The sequence below is a fragment of the Podarcis melisellensis genome (genome assembly GCF_964234715.1).
Source record: "Podarcis melisellensis genome assembly, chromosome: 1".
Lineage (NCBI taxonomy): Eukaryota > Metazoa > Chordata > Lepidosauria > Squamata > Lacertidae > Podarcis > Podarcis melisellensis.
In genome coordinates this window covers 114938842-114958490 of record NC_138528.1, presented here as the reverse complement: position 1 = coordinate 114958490, position 19649 = coordinate 114938842, and the positions used below count along the sequence as shown (strand labels likewise).

Here is a 19649-nt window from a genome sequence, read left to right as displayed (position 1 = left end):
TGTTAGAAACTGAGATATGAAGGCTAGAAGCTAAATGGCACCTTAAACCTAGGTTATGGGCGCAACAACGGAATGTCTAGGTGCACTTTTTTATTCAAAGCTAAAAATGAATGAACTGCAGCTAAAATATTGTGTTCATCTTTCACATGGTGTTTTCAGAGAGTAGCTGGAAGTCGGGAGGCAGAAAAAGGTCCTCCTTTCCTTCCACTCTGCAGTTTTAATCTGATATCTTAGGTGCAGTAGTGTGCCCAGAGCTCAGAAACTGCTCACGCTAAGGAAATTCCCTGTCACAAAATGTACCTAGAACAATGGGGATTTTTGAATGCTGATCTTGGGTTTTCCTCTATATTTCTGCTTTCTAAAGAAATGTTCTCTGGAGAAACCAGTTCAATTTCTGATTATTCTGGCAAGTCAGAAAAGATTCTTCCAAGCTGTATGTATTTTTAAAAATTATGTGGCAAAACATTTTGGCTTCCACCTTCATCAGCTGCTGTGATGAAGATGGAATGCTCAAACGGGCTTCACTTGCTGATGCTAAGTGATACTAGTATTATCTTCCTGCATGTACACACTGGACACATTGGCACCACATGGCCCCAGTCTGACGTTCTCCCTCTTAACCAAAATTGTTGGACCTTTTAGCACCTTTATAGCAGTTATTGATATGCCTGACAGTCTGTGTTTCTCAGAACTGAAATGTTTTAACAACTGATTGCTCGACTTTTGGTCAAAATTGCAGATTTTGACTTTTGGTCAAAATTGCAGATTTGTGGTTTCTAACACGTGTGCATAAGTCAGTTGTAGTTTTACCTATGTACTGGATATGACACCCTTTTTTTGCACTCAATAGAGATTATACTGCAGGACCTGCAAGTGATATTCTGCTTGATGTAGTATGTCCTACCTGTCCTGGTGCTTTTGAAAGTAGCTGTTTCCATGAGATGCAAACAGGTGATACAGTATTTAGTGTTACAAAGATGAGATCCAGGAATGTTGTTAAGTGGATTCAATAAAGCTCTCACTGATAGTCTGCATGTATTTAGTTGGAGGCTGGCAAAATGCTGTTACCAGGAGGCTTGTTGACAGCTTTAGCATGACATTCAGAATTTGCTAACCAGGGGTATCTTTCTCTGATTGCCAGGCAATGGAAGATATATGGAAAGCTACCACAAATGGGAAACATTCTTTGTTTACTGACACCTCATTTTGATGGAGGAGGTTTTCTCTAGACACAATGGAAGCCCAGTGGATCAATTACATGTGTTGCAATCAATTACATGTGGATATGTAGAAGGTGCTCTTTAAGTCCAACGATCCTTTTTTGATATTTATCTTTGTTGTTGCAAATGCATTTGATTCCAAGAGCCAAGCTGTAGACAATGTTTTTCTTTACATGTTTTGGATGGGAGGATTTTCAATATAGATAGGTGTACACCCCCACCCCACCCCCACACATATATATAAAGAATTGCAAAGTTTGGAGGTACAGCAGACAGAGTCACTTAGCATAGAGCTGCACCTGGTACATGAGCCCAATTGCCCTTAAGGGACTAGCACAGTTCTAATGTTATACACTATAACTGCTAACCATGTTGTGAAACATTATACAATCCCCCTTGAAGTATAAATTACTTCATTTTATTATAGATCTCAAAATCACTTAAAAATGCTCTTAGTTTGCTATTTTAAAAAAATATAGGGAATAAAAGACTAATCATAAATAAATGAACTTTTTAATGAGCATGAAAAGCTTTCCATACTAGCAGGGGGAAAAGCACTTCTCCAAGGGACCTGTCATGTTAAAGCAGTAGTCAATAGCTGCATACAATCAGTAAACAAATTCAGCTCTATGAAAAAAAGAACTACATCACCGTTTAGTGGCTGCAATTTAGATTATTCTAGCGTGTAATACTTTAATTGTATAAAACAAAGCTGGTGTCACAAACACAAAAGAACTTCTTGCAAAGCAAGCACCACAAGTAATTTTTATGCTGCCACTGATGGCTGACAAGTGATGAGCACTTTGTTCAAATTTATACACTTATGCATCGAAGGCAACAGGTGGCTTGTAAAAAGAAACACTGAAAAGAACTGTTTTAACCCATTCAGAGCAGCATTTTTACAAAATGATTTATTAGATCACCTACAAAGTCTCCAACAGCCAAACACTCAACATGTTAGTTTGATAGACTTACAAAGTAAAGCAAAATTATTTAAATGAAACCAGTACAATAGCACTGACATTTAAAATCAAGCTTAGAGCTGGAATATGCAAGTATTAGCTACCTAATGCTGAAATATAAAATGTATGAAGCTAAAATCTAGTGCAATAAAGTAAATAAAAATCATATGGTATCATGACTATTCAATGTGAGTGAGCACTTTAGTAGAAGGTATTCTCCTAGGCATTATAATAAAACCAGGAGAGAATCAGTGGGGCACAATTATCTCTGGGTACAAAATCTAAAGGGCAGGGAATGGCATGCTGGAGACAATGCTACTCTGCACCATCAAAGAGGACATAGTGTTCAAGGAGCTGAAAATCCCAAAAGGGGTAGATTTCACCACAGAATAGATGCGAGTGGCACACCGTCCCAAGAGTAGCTTAGGAAAGAGGGTGTATTACCATCCCCATGACCAAGATGCCTAGAGTGGTCTTGAGATAATGAATTCAAAAAAGCATCAAAGGAGGAAACGTAGTAATGGATGACTTCAACTGCCCAAACAAAAAAAGGATAAATGCTTGCTCCAGTCACAACTAAGATAAAATTTCTAGATACCCTATATGACTGTGCTCAAGAACAGTTGGTCATGGAGTTGATCCAAAGGGGAGGCAACCCTGGACTTAAGTGGTGCCCAGGGCCTGGTGCAATATAACAGCGCTGTGGGCAGTTAGAAACAGTGACCATAGTGCTTTCAAATTTAACATAGAAGTGAGTAATTGCTCACAAAGCCTAGGACAGTCAGATTTCACTTCAAAAGAGAAAATTTCTTTAAAATTAGGGGATTGGTAAAAGGGAAGTTGAAAGGAAAGTCAAGAGGGTCAAATCTCCCCAGAATGCTTAGGATGATAATTAAAATCCACAATAACAGAAGCTCAGCTAGAACATATACCACAGATCAGAATACTCACTACCAAGGTCATGAAACTTCTAGCATGGTTAACAAGTTGAATGTCAGAAGCTAAGGCAAGAAGGCTTCCTTCAGAAAATGAAAATCTGGTCCAAATGAGAACAAAAAGGAACACAAACTTTGGCAAAAGAAATGCAAGCAGAGAATGACCTGGTTCACATTTCATGCAATGCCAGACTATGATTCAGTGGGACTTTGGGAGAATGTGGACTCTTGAAGAATTAGTACTTTCCTTACAGTACAGGTGGGGTGACCTTTTTGTGCATGTCCAATTGACGTGCAGTCGCTGACATGCAGGTCCTTTTGGACCCAGAAGATGGAACCGTGAAGTTGGCTTCCTCCACCAATGTGTGTGGAGACCAGGAACGAAACCCTCAAACAAAATGATTGCCCCCTGTACTTTCAATTATAACAGGGTGGGATGCACACTACCCTGACAGAGCAGGGCATTTTTAATGTTTTGTTTTTATTAAATTAAACCATATGTCAGGAGTGCTCTGATGGTGTTTCCTGCTTGGCAGGGGGTTGGACTCGATGGCCCTTGTGGTCTCTTCCAACTCTATGATTCTATGATTCTATGAAATTTATATGCTACCCTTTATCCAAAAAAATTGGATCCTTGGTGGATAAGAAACAGAATGATGAGCTTCCCCCTGGTCTTTCTTGGGTCTGTTTCACCAGATTGTTGTTTTAATTACACACTTATCGTTTCAGTTTCAAGGAGCTTGGATTAAAAAGTTAAAACTCACTCCAAAAGAAGCCATAAAAATTATAGTAAGCTTTGTAAGGCAACACATTACTCTTCAACCTTCTTGGTACAGTATATTATCTTGATATACTATTTGGAATAGTAAGAAAAACTGTCATTGTTGCTTAGCAGGCAGTTCTCTTGTTTCTGGACTACAATGTCAGATATATAAGTCCCTGCTGGGAAACTTAGCAAATGCTGTCTATAAATAGTATGCCACTTGTCACTACTATATTGCCAGAGATGGTTGTCCTTCAGACATATGGGCTTTTTATGATTTATCTGCTGTGTAAAAAGATCAGAGGTGCTTAGAACAATCTTGGTCCAAAAGCTAGGCTAAGCTAGGCTAGAACAGAGTGATATCATCAAATTCACACAAAGAATATAGTGCTGTACACTCAATTTGACAAGATTTATGACTAAAGTGCAAACTGTATGCATATTTTATTGTTAAATGCCACTTCCAAGTTTTTTTTTTAAGTAGAAGAATATAAGCTTCTAAAATAAATCTCACTTGCATTTTTAAGTAAAACAAGAGTGTAGCTGCATGAAGTCTTCTCTTCACCAAGAACTGCAATATTTTAAGTTAACTTTCAAGAATGTACAGCAGAAAACTTTCCCATGCCTTCTTTTTCCACTAACAACATTCAATTCTCCAAGTTCATTGGTAACAATTAATAGATGCCAGCTGTAACTACAGTACTGGGCAAGCACAACAGTTTCAAAGCTGTATTAATGGTTTTCAAGGGATTATGCCTAGCAAATATGTAAGTCAGCATATCATGAACAGTTCTTTGGGTTGTTGAAATGTATTAGTGTGTACCTTTGGATTCCAACTCTCACTTTTAAACAATGTAAGTTAAGAACATGCTATTGTCTTTGTTTTCTTACAAATATTCAAATTAAAAATTATACATAAAGGCACATCAGATGTGATGTGCCTCCCCCCTCCCCTCCTTTCAAATACTTCAGATCATATACTTGTGGTGTATGGGTGGGTACAATGTTTGTCAGAATTTTTTCCCAATGCAAACTGAAAATATTCTGGTGCAAACTACTGATTTGCATAAGAAGGTTATACGGGGAAGGGGATGGATAAATTCAATTTCTTCCCGAAAACTCACATCGCTACCACATCTAAATGCAAAAGTGCTGATGAAAGGAAAAACCACCATATAGGAACAACATTTTAATCTCATGTTGCTGAAAACCAAACACAAAATGAGACATAAACTCCTATTTTGAATTGTGAGAAATTACATGCTCAGGATACCACTCCCACCCCAGAACACTTCCCTCCAAGTTGTTTGGTCCTCTTTATGCCTTCTTCTGTCTTTTAGCCAAAATCCACAGGGTGCCCACTAGGCTGTTTGCACAAACTGTTAGAATAGCAACTGTGATGAAAATTCAGACAGGAAGCGGAAGGGAAAGGTAAGGAATTCTGTAACACTAAACTAATCAACACAGGCTATGTCAGGCTTCCTCAAACTCAGTCCTCCAGATGTTTCTGGTCTACAACTCCCATGATCCCTAGCTAGCAGGACCAGTGGTCAGGGATGATGGGAATTGTAGTCTCAAAAATATCTGGAGGGCCGAGTTTGAGGAAGCCTGGACTATGTAGATATCTGTCCTCAGAATCTCTAGAATCTGCAACTCTGAAACAATGAAGCACGAACGTCGGCCATGTGCTGTAGGTCACACATTCTAGCAGTTTTAACCACTTTAAAAACAAGAGTACACAATTTAAAATCACACAGCAGTATACAAGTTCACATTTTGTGAAGTTACTCAAGACCGCGACAAGCTAGAAAATACTAAAACAGGCCACCCTTAGCCTTCACCTATGACTCGCCAAAAACAAGCCTGTTGCAATGATAGATTCAAAATACTCAGTGACACAATCTTTCAAGTCAAGCATCCCCGCCCCCCAAACAAACAGAACCATGTAAGATGCAAAACTAAATCACGTGTTACACTGTAATGTAAAAGTTGCAACATTCCTTGGCCACAAATATTTAAGACACATGGGCCATGCAGAGACATCATGCTAAACTTCAAAGTGATGTGAACAACCAGAAACAACCGCAACAAACCCTCTCCTCTCTGCTGCTAGTTACCAAGAGCGAGAAAAGGAGGGGCGCAGCAAGGAGTACTTTAATGCAGTGTGGAAGCAAAAGCAGAGACAATATGACACTCCTGCCAGCAATGGGAAGCCAGGTGAGCAATGCTTGCCCTGCCCATGCTGCCGAACCAGCCACTACTATTTACACACACACAGAGGAGGGGAGGAGTTGCTCATCTTCATTTCCAGAAATCCCATTATACCACATTAAATCTCATTCTAGAAGCTCCACAACCTTCAGGAGAAGCTTTATGGATAGCATAAGGCGAAACTGAAAGGTTCCAGTGCTTGTACAGCATACCCCCTGCATCCATTTCAGTCCCTGCCATTGTTATCTATGTAATCTACTGAATAGGTATTGGTCTGTATCAATCAAAAGCTGTTTGAAGGCAAGGTATTGGCCAAGTCTAAGCCTTCAGAAGCTAAAAAGGAAATAGAAGATTTTAACTAATAATGACAGTTTCAGAACAGTGTCTAGGCATGTATAATAGAAGATTTACAGTCCTTAAATCAAGAGTAGTTAAGATAGCACTCCCTCTTTGCCTGCCTTCTAGGGGTAAGTATGGCTAAACGTAGATGTGGACACCCCACACTCCTGCACATGCACCACACAGAACCCAAATTTAACTCTCTTCATGCCCAATACTGTGCCTTCTTTTTCTTGGGGTGGAGGGAAGATAAATATGTTTCAGAGGCCTCAGGCCAGAGATTAGACACCCCTGCATTAATGAATAAAAATATATCCTACCTGAACGAAGCATTATACGTTGACACTTCTGCGATTTTAAATTCATCTCAAAATGCATGTGACACCTAAAGTTACAAGTTTTCAGAGATGTGCTAAAGTGTCACAGCGTAAATAGAGCTGCACAAACAGTACTACTATAATTGGCAAAGGAAAGCCACACATGCTGAGGGGATGAGATGTGGCTCTTGCTTTGTTCACTAAAATGGTGGTGCAATGGAGTGTGGCTAAGTGATATCATCATACGTCTCTCCTCTGCTGCAAGCAGCTTCCAGCAATATCTATCAGCAGGGATGATTTCTACTTTGAGAACATAAAAATACAATGTGCCTGGGGAATACAGAGTTTGAAAAAAAGGAAGATGTTGCAGATGCTACATCCAAGTCCCTTTCAACAGAACTGGATGAAATTTTCATGCAAAGTTGCCCCACTTGACTAAATAAAGTCTGCAAAATAACAGACAAATAGGTCCAGAGGGTTGGTGGCTGGTCACCTTTAGAATTTATTTTTTAAAGGAACTGTCTATGATTTGGGGGAGCGGGGGGAGCAGAAATGGATAAAATTTGCAGGATTGTTTGTCCCTTCTGAGAGGTTGAGTCCTGCCAAATTTCAGAAGGAAAATTGCAGTGACTTTCCTGAAAGGCTAGCCTTTACAGTTGGGTAGTGATTTTTAAGAGGATTCACTTACGCTCCCCTATTCTTCTATGAGCAACTTGTATAAAATAGCATACATGACAGAGATGTCCCTAAGTAAGAAATCTGCCAAATTACAAATTGGTATATGGCAGTTTTTGTGCTAGGCACCTTTAAAGTTGACTTTGTTGGCATGGGTGAACTTAAAGGGATTTGCTGCCCTCCCTCTAGTTTTGCAGGCAACAACTTTCTTATGAATATGTGCTCCTGGGAAAATAACTTGCAAATTTTAAGAAGGCTGGGTGTAAGGGCTAAGGAGTTCTGATGCATGCATAAAATGCCATCCAAAGTCACAAAAACTAAATGCCAAGCTGGCTTGACATGAGAGGATTTGTGGACATGCTACACAAAGGCAGGACTTGAATATTTTGGCATTTTCCAACCAAGCACCACTAGGCAGAACTAGCAAAAGACCACAGAACAGACAATAAAAATGTTACATTATTTCAACTTCCCTACCCTAAAGCAATGTTATTGGAGGGACCTGGTTAAATCCTGGTTTTCTCTGGTAAAAAGCAAGATGTGTCGGACACAAAAGAGCTTCCTGACAGTGTTTTCCTCGCATGACAAGCTTGGGAGAGAAAAGTTTCAGGTTTTGCAGACACTGTGTCTGCAGAGTTTAACATAGAAATCTCAAAAACACTTTGGAGATCCCCTCTTCAGTTTAAAGAGCTTAAGAAAGATTCCTCTTCGGCTTGGATAAGCCCCAAATCCATCTGAAGTGGCCCACTTTAGTTTCAGGATTACTGAAAATCCAGTGCACACCCCAAACTTTTAGTCATTGTAGAAGCTTTTTCCTGAAGTGATTGTCAAACCAACCAATCTCTCTCACAACACTTTGCATTTTCAAATCACCTTTAATGCAGAGCACATTGCTTATTTTTGCTGTGACACATTCATGAAAGCATATTTTCTGAGTTCAAACAGCATGTATTGGCAAATTGCACTACTGATATACATTTTAAGTAAGAAAACTTGCCAAAAGTTCAAGCAAAAATGTATACGTAGCGTTCAACTAATTGTGATTTGTTACAACTGTGTTAACCACAAAGAAGACATCTAGGTAAGCTGTCACCATCTAGCAACCACATCTAGCAACCACCATCTAGCAACCAAACTCAGCTTGCAGGAGGTAAAACAAACAAGTCTTACAAAACATATTTTTTTAAGTTGGAAGTGCAAACATATTCCTGGATGTATCTTGAAACTGAGCAGAGTTTATATAAAAAATAAAAAACCTTTACAAACTAAACTAGTTGCCCTCAGTTGTGTTTAAAGAAATACACACACACACACACACACACACACACACACACACACCCCTACTTCATTCTGACTTCATGGAAGAACCAGAATGCAATACAGTGGTACCTCTGGTTACGAACTTAATTTGTTCCGGAGGTCCGTTCATAAGCTGAAACCGTTCTTATCCTGAGGCGCACTTTTGCTAAAGGAGCCTCCAGTGCACAATTTCCGTTCACATCCTGGGGCAAAGTTCGCAACCAGGAGCAGCTACTTCCAGGTTAGCCGAGCTTGTAACCTGAAGCGTTTGTAACCAGAGGTACCACAGTAAAGGATAAGAGACCAATATTGTCTCATTGGCTCCCATGGAGAAAATAAGATATAAAGTAACCACCATTTCATATCTGAAGTTACACCTCAGCATTGCTTGTAACAGCAGATAACTGTTTAAAAATAGGTCTGAAGTAGGACTACAAGAGCTGAGTAGACTTGACAGTAATTTTATCTTTCCATTGCTTTACAGTGTATTGATCTTGAAGAAAATTATTTTTCGCTATGTATGTTGTTAAGTTTACTTTGTGTAGCAGAACAATATCAACTTTTATTCCCATGGGAAATATCATTTGCTGAATACTCAATCTAGCACTAATTTAATATTAACTGACTCAGCAGACCAAATTCCAATAATCAATATCATTAGATTGATTGATTTATTTACAGATTTACCTTACAGTAGAACTAACCTCTGATCCTCAATGCATTCAAACCACAATTATCCTAATGAAATTTGATTCACCAATATGTTTTTGCCACTCTTGGGGAATGGCAACTTCCTCTAACCAAAACCAAATTTAATCTGCATATATTTACACTAGAAATGTTCTGGCAGTCAGTGCTTTTCCAAAATGAAGAAGAAAAAACTACTACAAATCCATAGCAGTGGGAAATTATCCTAAATATAACTTAAGTCCAATACTTATCAGTGGCAGCATCTCTAGGGGGCCCTGGCGGCCCGAGCACCCACAAGTCACGTTCGAAGCCTTGTGAGACCTTGGGATCTGACTTCCAGTGATAGGTCCTGAGGCCACAGGGCACATGATGTCATGACGTCATGTCACGAACGGTGGGCACCAAGAATCTGGGGCCCAAGTCGGTGCCGCTGCTACTTATTCTAAATGGATTTGACTTTTGAACATCAAATGGATATTTTCACTGGGACATAAGAAACGTTTTGCCTCAAAGTATTTAGACTGGATGAAAAATTTATTCTTTATGGTTAAATAATAATTTCCTGGTCCTATACCTTAATAAATAATAAAAATAAAAATAATAATAATAATAATAATAATAATAATAATAATAATAATAATAATAATAATTTATTAATTATACCCCACACATCTGGCTGAGTTTCCCCAGCCCCTCTGGGCGGCTTCCAATCGAGTGTTAAAAACAATACAGCATTAAATATTAAAAACTTCCCTAAACAGGGCTGCCTTCAGATAACTTTTAAAGATAAGATAGCTGCTTATTTCCTTCACATCTTAAATAAATACTGTTACCTTGCTCAGCATTTTGAAATGTTATGAAAAATACAATTCATTATCTCTGAAATAAATTATTCTTCATCATATACTAAATGCAAAGTATATTTGGGCAAAGCCACGCATTACAATGGAAACACAAGATTGGGTCCATATTTTTCAGCACTGAAACTCCACTAACAAGACATTTCAGCTGCTAGAGGGTGGGTTATTTTTACTGATACTCTCTTCTACCTATATCCTCCTGAGCCCCTAAAATCTGCTTGGGTGGACTGGAGACCCTATAGAATAGTGTAGGAAATGGCTGGGGAGAGGATGGCTTCAAGGGGAAAACAGCCAAAAAATGAGTTTCACCCACCCCTTTCTTCAGCAGAAGCCTCTACAGTGGTACCTCAGGTTAAGTACTTAATACCGTTCCGGAGGTCCGTTTTTAACCTGAAACTGTTCTTAACCTGAAGCACCACTTTAGCTAATGGGGCCTCCTGCTGCTGCCGTGCTGCCGGAGCACGATTTCTGTTCTCATCCTGAAGCAAAGTTCTTAACCCAAGGTACTATTTCTGGGTTAGCCGAGTCTGTAACCTGAAGCGTTTGTAACCTGAGGTACCACTGTACTGTGTTCTCCTCAGAATACCACGGTGGAGTAAGGTTATCATATTGTTATGACTTAATCGTAGCAGATGCACATTTAATATGGCTTGAGTAGCTTGTCTTTTGAGGCCCCAGTTCTTAGGCAAGCCACATCCTTAAATAATACAAAAAAATTTCAAAAGTAAGTTTACATACGCAGTAGATGAAAGATTCCATCACAGGCGCTAATGTGTGACAAAAAGGCATTTCCTAGTCCCTGTCCAGCATGGGCTCCTTTCACAAGGCCAGCAATATCCACTACATTCAGAAAGGCTGGAATTTTGCTGAAAGATAATTTAAGATTTTTGTAATTAGAAACATAGTTCAATATTACCACATATCTGCAAGTATCTTCAGAGCACACACACCCAGAAAAATCTATGCTGGGCTGGGCAACATGTGACCCTCCCGTTGTTGATGGACTAATAATAATAATTTTATTATTTATACCCCACCCAACTGGCTGGGTTTCCCGAGCCACTCTGGGCTGCTTACAACACATACAAAACCACAGAAAAACACCAACCATTAAAAACTTCCCTACACATCATATAGTCCTATATATCCTCCATCTTCCCTGGTTACTGATCATGCCAGCTAGGGCTGATCCAAGCTGGAGTCCAGAAATACCCGGAGGGCCACAAATTAGCCACCCACCCTGTACTCTGAACACCTACATGCAGTTTTAAGTGAACAGCTGAAACTAGTAATAAAGAAAACATACACCCCTTGTAACTTCAATATTTGCTGTTGTAGACTTTTCAATTTGCAGATCCTGAAGTTGTGGAAAGGACTCTTTAAGAATTGAGGCCTACCACATGCATACTTGTGGCCAAAATTGTGGAAACCTTTAGAAAAAGTTGCATTTCTAAGGTCTGATGGCTCATAACACCCATCTTTTTTATAATACTATAAAATTTTTGTATCATTAGAAAGAAATTTTAATGCAGAATATAAATGCAACAAACTCTGCCAAATTATCTTTGTTCTATTAAAAGTTATAGTCCAATAATCAGAAAAAGAAAGCACAACTGCCTTATGTAACATGAAGGGGATTTCTTTAACTATAAATTGACCAATGACAAACAGAGTGAAAAGAGTTGACTAGTCACCTAGAAAGCGATGTAGTAGCCCTGACCTGAATCCAAAAGAAAATCTGTAGAGCCGATTAAAGAAACCTGTCAGTCAGAAGCAAGCAAGGAATAGAGCACAATTGATAGAAGCAATCATACAATCTTGGTTACATGTTATAACACCTGATGAACTAAAATCTTTGGTTCACTGAATGGGATGCCGTTGTAGGGCTGTAACTGCAGCAAAAGGTTTCCACACTAAGTACTAACAGAAATGGTGAGAAGTTATGAGATACCCTTTATCATGGTTTTCTGTGCATAACTTTTTTCATTTGGCTATAACTTTCACTAGAATAAAGATAATTCAACAGTTTATTGCATTATATTATGCATTAAATTATATTTCTAATGATAGATAATTTTATGGCACTATTCTAAAAATGACTGGTGTCAAAGGTCAGAAATATATATTTTCAAAAAGGTTTCCACAATTCTGGCCACTAGTGGACGTTCAACCCTTGTCCTTCCTGGCAAATAAGATATAAGAAATAAATAATAATAATAATAATAACTATTATTATTATTTGCAGCAGCTACTAAAATAATGGAAGTGGTCAATGCCTCTCAAGAAGAGGGAAATTTTCCACTGGGCCTAAAGAGGTGGTGGTAAGGCCTTTCTTTTTAAAAAGCCACTTATAGGGAGTATATGACTCCTAGATTACAAATCCTAGATTACAACTCCCTCCCAAGGTACATATGTTTAACCCCTTTGATGCTGGCTATTGAACAAGCTTTTAAAACCTATTTATTCTGAGCTACTTTGTGCTAATCATTTTAGGGTTTTATATTATTGCTAGTTTCAAACTAATAGTTTGCTTGATATTTTGTTTTAGATGGGTGTGTGCTGGCTTTTGAAATGTTTTAATCATTTTTTAACTTTGATTGTATTATATTGGAATTGTCCTTTCTATGTAAGCCACCCTAAAAAGGCCTTCCCAGTCTTTGAAACTTCCTACTGCCTTCCACCAGCAAGGATAAATCTTATTCTAATGGAACTTAAATAGCCGCTCCCTAACATAGGTTGCCTGGCCAACTTACAAAACAAATACAAAACTTACAAAACAAAAACTTATAATAAATTAAAAATGATTTTAAACTAAAAGCACAATTAAGATTTTAAATATAAGATAATCAGATAATAATATGTTAAGTTGTTGTGTGTGGTTTTTAAACTCTTCCTCCAGTTCCAAAAAGACTACAAAGGTGCCATCAAGCAAACCTGTATGAGAAAACTTTCCATAATTGGGCTACTACCAAAGAGGTCTCTCCCTGGTGATTACCTGCCTCATCTTGGATGGGAATTAGACAAGGGTTTCTGAGGAAGATGTTAAGCTTCAAATAGGTATATATAGGAAAAACCAATTATTTCAGGTAACCTTGCTCCACGCCATTTAAAGCTTTAAAACAAGAGTACATAACCTGTGGTCCTCCAGATGTAACTGGACTACAGCTCCCACTCAGCATGGCAACAAGATCTGGATGGCCTCAGGTTAGCAACCTTGCTTTAAAGCTTAAAACCAGAACTTTATATATAGAATTGATTTTAATCAGACTTCTATTTGGCAAACATTCATTTCCTAAAGAAAAGTACAAGATAAGTAGTTCATATAAATATTTAATATTGCTGACATATAGCTAAACTATGCACTATATCTAACATGTTTTGCAACACAATAGCAACAACCCAAGTACTTACAGGTTAATAAAAATCTGAATTATATTTCTAATTCCATTTTGCTAAGTATTAACTTAAATCATAAATAGTTATGATTTAGTTTGCCTTTAGGGTGGGACAACTTAAAAAAAGGATAGAAAATTCCTCCTGAAGAAAGGGGCATTTTGAGTATGTTAAGCTCCTGGGCTTAATAGCAAGATCATGAAATCTTCAAGCTAATACCTAAATGGTTATTTAAAGTCAGAAACTTTAGCTCATGACTTAAGTATTAGGGTGGGGAATGTTTTTCAGGCAGGAGCCACAGTGCCTCACAGAATCATAGAACTGTAGAAGTGAAAGGGACCACCAGGGTCATGTAGTTCAACCCTGCAAAGTAGGAAACTTTTGCCCAATATGGGGCTCAAATCCACAACCCGGAGATTTAAGAGTCTCATACTCTACCAACTGAGCTATCATGCCTTAACAGTGGGCAGGACTAGAGACACAAAAAAAGGGGGGGGTTAACTCTTGTCTTTGTACAGTAGATCAGATTTGGGTTTTTTATTGTTTGTTTAATATTTTAGGGCCATACACCTAAAACAAATAAATTCCAAACAGATGTACTTTTCTTTATCTTTTTGTAGTCGGTTACTTGTATATTTTTTTCTTTTTTGTATTATTTTCTAAAAAATAATAATTTCCAAACACATCATACCATGCAGACGATTTCCAAACACATCACATCATGCAGACAAGCAAGACACATTATCACAATTCAAATACACAGCCCAGCACAAGCACTCAAGGAAGACACACAGCAGAGCCAGCGAGGCCTCCCAAGAGCCAGATAGAGAGTATTGAAGAGCCAAATTTGACTCCCAGGCCTGACATTCCCCACACTTATGTTAAAGAGTCTTAGTTCACAAAGGAGACATCAGACAATACTTCACATACTGTATATTCTTGTATAAACTTTGGAATGCATTCTTACCCACAACCAAAACAAAAACTGAAAACACATCAAAATGTTTAGACACCAAAAACAGTTATCTATGTATGATTATAAAAACTGGAATTTCTTGTTCTTTACTAATGATCTTCAACTAAAAGAACGTCCTTTGGAAAACTAGGATATTTACTAAATCTTTACAGACATTGTATTCACGTTAGCAGGCCTTAACTCCATTAAAGCTTGGAATATACAACAAACTAACTTTTTACTAACAAAAATGATTTAACAGACTATCAGATTAAAAGAGCCAGGAGCTCAACATAACTTTTTTAAACAATACAATTGTGAAGCCTGTTTACTCAGAAGCAAGTCCCACCAACTGCAGAAGAACTTCCCCCTGGCAAAGCATCCTAAGAATAATGGCTTAAGTTCTCTACAGTCAACACCAAAGAGAGCCCAGAAAATAATGCTACACTATACAGAATGGTGATAGAAGGAGATAGGTCACAAGCAGAGGACTCTACAAGAATTAGTTCCATGGGAGAGAAGTTTGTTTGATCCCAGAAGGCCCATCAGCTCATATAACAGCAGTGGGAAAGTAGTGGGAATTGATGCTCCAAATATCAGGGGCAAATGCAATTAGAAGTTGGAAAGAATTTAGTTTTAGTGTTTAAAACTAAAGGAACAAATTGTGGTTTTAATTTCTTGGTTCACTGTTCACTCTGCCTTAGATATGAGGGTATGAAGAAAATAGGCAATAGTGAAGCTTTTTATGTGATCTGCTTTAAAGGCAGACATCTAAGCAGCCACTTGTATGTGGTAAATACGAATAATATCCAGGTAAGGAGAATTTTGTAGGTGGAAACACAGTTCTTTCTCCACTCTTTTCAGATGTTCATGTGCCACAATGGCTTTCACATGTAGGAACAAGCAGGCTAATAAGAAAGTTCAGGCATGTTGCCTTGCTTGCAAGATTATTTCAAGTTGCCTGAAGAATTCCTATTTTCAAACTATGAGGTCCTCTCACTAGATTCTTGCTCAAAAGCAATCCTTTTTTAAAAAACCAAACAATACAACTTCAAAACACTTAAATACATAGAAATTGATTTTGCGAAAATATTGCTTATTGGGAAGCTTATTTCTTTATGTAGAAACAACCAACCGATAACATGTGTGGTACTAACCTTGGAGGCTTGTGGTACTGGCAAAGGAAATCAAATCTTTCATCTGGTACAGGTACTCTGCTCTCATTTGGATCAATAGTGCAGAAAGGAAAGTTCTCTGCTGCAGCTTGACTCTTGGTTAATACATTGAAAAAGGTAGATTTCCTTTAAAAAAGAAAATGTTGCAACACTTGAGATCAGCTTCCCAATAATACCACATGTGCAACATTATATAGTGTACATTTGTGTTGGATGCTGGGCGTGTCCTTTTATATTTTATGTTTTTAATGCCGCCTATACCTTTGCATTATTTTTGCACAGACAGCATGGGAAACATCTACGACTTTCAAGGTTTCCACTGGAATCCCTCCGAAGTTGCAATTCTTTCAAGTTACATTTCAAATTCTTACCCACTGTAATGACTTTCTAGATTTGGACAGCTCATGTTCAGGCTTTGGTTATCACAAGTGCCCTATTCAATCATACAAAAGCTCCATTTAGTCCAGCATCCTGCTTCCCTCAGCAATCCATCACATGCTTCTAAGAAGCCCACAAACATGAAACCAATACCCATCTGCCACTGTAACTTCCCAGTTATAGGGCCTCTTCCAAGTTTTCTTTCTTTCTGGGAAACAGTTATTCATGCTGAAACTTTTTTTTTTAAAGTTGCTTTTGCTAAAACAATTCCAACATTTTGGTCTAATGCATCATTATGGCATCTATGGCATAATCTGAAAGAAGCTTAGGTAAAAGCGAAGTCAGCCTATTTACTCTTAACAAAACTGGCAGATCAGCAAAAACTTCTACCAAAGATGAGTGTGTTTTAGGTTACATTGGTTTCTAACTCAAAGCACTTATTTGAAGACCTGAAGTGCAATAATGTACCCGCAATACAATTTGTGACCACTATTTCATCAATATATCATGACAACATCTCTTATCACAGAAATCAGTGGCAAAATTCTTATGTATCTCTGTGTCTCTTGCATCTTAACCCATCATAATTCTATTTACAAACAACTTTAAATGCTGTCTCCACCTTCCAGTACTATTCCCACAGTTTCAGCTATACTGCTCCATTTCCAAAACAGGTCTCCTTTCTGTTTGTGAACCACACCAACATATATTCCTATATTACTATTGCTACACCTCTCTCCACTACTATTCCCCAATATGTATCTGTCAGTTCTTGACTCAAGACTTCACAAGCTCTAGAGAGAGGTCACAGCACCAATTCCTCAGAACATCTAGTACACTGTTGGAACTAAATACTGAAAGAGACAGACCCCAAAAGAAAGTTTCTATATAAACTGTGCCCCTTCTTTCTGCATAGTATAATTACAGTACCTTTATCAAGTAGAGTTTAAATACCTAACTAAACAGAAAAAAGTTGACAGTCTGACAAGGTTCTTTACCTTCATCTCTCCACCCGCTGTATCCATACAGTCAGATGGGGGGGTATAAATAATAAATGTATTATTATTATTATTATTATTATTATTATTATTATTATTATTATTATTCTGCATGTATCAGCCATAAATAGGTTAGAAGCTGTCAGCTAATGTGCTTTCAGTGCAGCATTGCTTTTAATAGTAAATGTTTAAACTTCCTCACATCTTTAAACAATCCAAGGAAGCTGGTCTAACGAAAAGTGCCTATATGAAACAAAGACTTGTGTTATTTTACACATATTTCCAATAAAAATAACTATTCCTTTCCAGATAATTTACAGGCAAAATAACATCACAATAAAAATCAACTATTGGATAATTAAGTTTAAAATGTTTGTAGAGAAAATTCAATTATTTATAAAGGTATTTCCATTCATTAAAATAATTTCATTTCTTATCAGTTATCTATCAATCTATTCATTAAGCCCAGTTCAGTAAAATATATCTTTTTCCAAACAGCAACTCAAAACACCTTTTGTTCAAAAGTGATCTAATTTAAGTAAAACATAAGCATGAACTTATAAGCATAAATGCTAATCTCAACCAATATTTCACAGTGTTCATACTGCAGCATAACACTAATTTATTCAGGAGGGCCTACTATCTTTAGGATGACTAAGCAAAGTTTATCCCCCTTGAATCACCTACCCAACATTTGGCAAGCCAACAATGCCAATTTTCAGGGTTGTCCCGAATCTTCCAACGATTGGATGTGGCTTGAGTCCATCACCTCCCTTTTTGGGGGGCATCTGAAATGAAAAACAGAAGCCACTTAAATCCCAAACTCCCTTACTTACCTCCAGGACTCCCAAGGCAACATGCGTTCTGATACATAAACCGAGGCGAACATGTCAGCTTTCTAAAACATGCCCAATACCTTTTTGGGAGCCATGGCATCTACACATAACAGCAAGGCAAGGAGAATATCCTCTGGGACGCCCAAGGGCCAGCCACCAGCCAGGCACAACAGGGCTGCGCATGGCACCCTTCCTGCAACCACAAATCCCAAGCCAGCAGGACTGGGCTGCTGCTGCTGCTGCAGCTTCTGCAAAGTCCCTAGAAATGCCGTGCTAAAAATAACCGGCTCGGATCCCAAAGGACGGATTGAAATTCAGCACCCGCTACGGCTCCACCTGACGTGCTCGGCTCTGAGTGGCAGCCGCAGAGGCTTCCCCGGGCAGTCAAACGAACTGGCGGGAGGGCTGAGCGGATGGAGCAGCACACCGGCCGGGCGAGAAGCACAACTTGGCGGCTCGCGAGGAGAGCAGGATCCTACAGCAAAACCCCGGAGCCGAGCGAGCCAACACCGCCCGCTTCCCTGCCAGCACCGCGCCTGCGCGCACGCGGAGAAAGGGCTCGGCTTACCGGCTGCCCTACCTCACGGCCTCGGGCGGCCGAAAACAGCGAGCGGCCCATTTACCTTAAGCCACCCCGCCGCCTCACGAACCTTCGCTTTCCTCCCCACCCCGTCACAACCAGTAAGGCATGCGGCCCAGCCCACCTCAGGCGGCTCGGCCGCGGCCCCCAAACCACAGCGGGCTGGCAGCTGGCGGTGGGCAAGCGGAGCCCGACGCAGCCTCAGAGGGTCGCTTCCCAGCCACGCAACGCACCGACGGCAGCAGCAGGCCTCTCTCTCTCTTTCCAGCCGGCCCGGCCCGCGTGGCAGCCGCTGCCGCCGCAACAACTGAGGCGGGAAAAGCCGAGCTGGGCCTCCTCCTCCGAGCCGCCGCCTGAGAGGCACGCGGCGAAGAATGAAACGCGGACACCCCACCCCGCCTCCCTCACGAAAGCCGCGCGGGCCCAGCTGAGCGTCTTCACCGTTGCCTGTGAGGGGGGAGGGAGGGACGGTTGGGACTCTCGCTCGCGCTCTCCCCCACCGCGAGAAGACCCCTCGCGCGTGCCGACACGCTGCCTGTCGCCCGACTCAGCCAGCCGGCGGAACAGGCGGGACTGCCAGCTTCCCTATTGGGCGGGGACTCGGCCCGAGGGCAAAGGTCACGCAGGGGAAGCGGAGGGACGCAGGAGGGGTGGGGGTGTGCGTGCGCGCCCGCGTGTGTGTTGAAGGACTGGGTTGCCTGAGTATACCTGCGCGAGGAGGAAGGAAGGAAGGAAGGGCGGGTCTCGCGAGGGGTGGGGGCGGGAGGGGGCAGGGAAAGGTGGCGACGCCGATGCCGCCTCTTACTTCCGGGTTCCGGGATGCCAGACCTGGAAAGACGCAAAAGGAGATGGAGATTCCCGCCTCTGGACGTGGCTCAAAGACTCTCATCGCTTCCCTGCCGCTGCTTCCTGCTGTGCCACCTCCTCCCGACTCTTGCGCGTGGCTCCTCAGGGGTTTTGCCTGCCTGAACCTGGAATGGAAACTGCATCAACCTGTGTTCCCAAACTTGGGTCTCTCCAGCTTCTTCTTCTTCTTTTTTACTGCAGTTCCCATCATCCCTGA

The 19649-nt window shown here is 40.1% G+C and overlaps 1 protein-coding gene across 5 annotated transcripts in view; it reads right to left on the bottom strand.

Annotated features, from left to right (window-relative positions):
* Positions 1 to 19185, bottom strand: part of OLA1 (Obg like ATPase 1) — an 86795-nt gene extending 67610 nt beyond the window's left edge. The window contains exons 1-4 of one of the 5 annotated variants that reach the window (XM_081895030.1): positions 19028 to 19185; positions 17858 to 17958; positions 15777 to 15920; positions 11010 to 11137 (exon numbers count right to left, since the gene is read on the bottom strand). In XM_081895030.1, coding sequence (XP_081751156.1) covers positions 11010 to 11137; positions 15777 to 15920; positions 17858 to 17958 — 373 coding nt within the window. In that variant the 5' untranslated portion in view covers positions 19028 to 19185. Of the gene's footprint in view, positions 1 to 11009; positions 11138 to 15776; positions 15921 to 17857; positions 17959 to 18086; positions 18268 to 19027 lie in introns of those variants that run through there. The other 4 variants (XM_081895031.1, XM_081895029.1, XM_081895032.1 and 1 more) reach the window with 4 other exon arrangements.
* Positions 19186 to 19649: the final 464 nt, after the last annotated feature.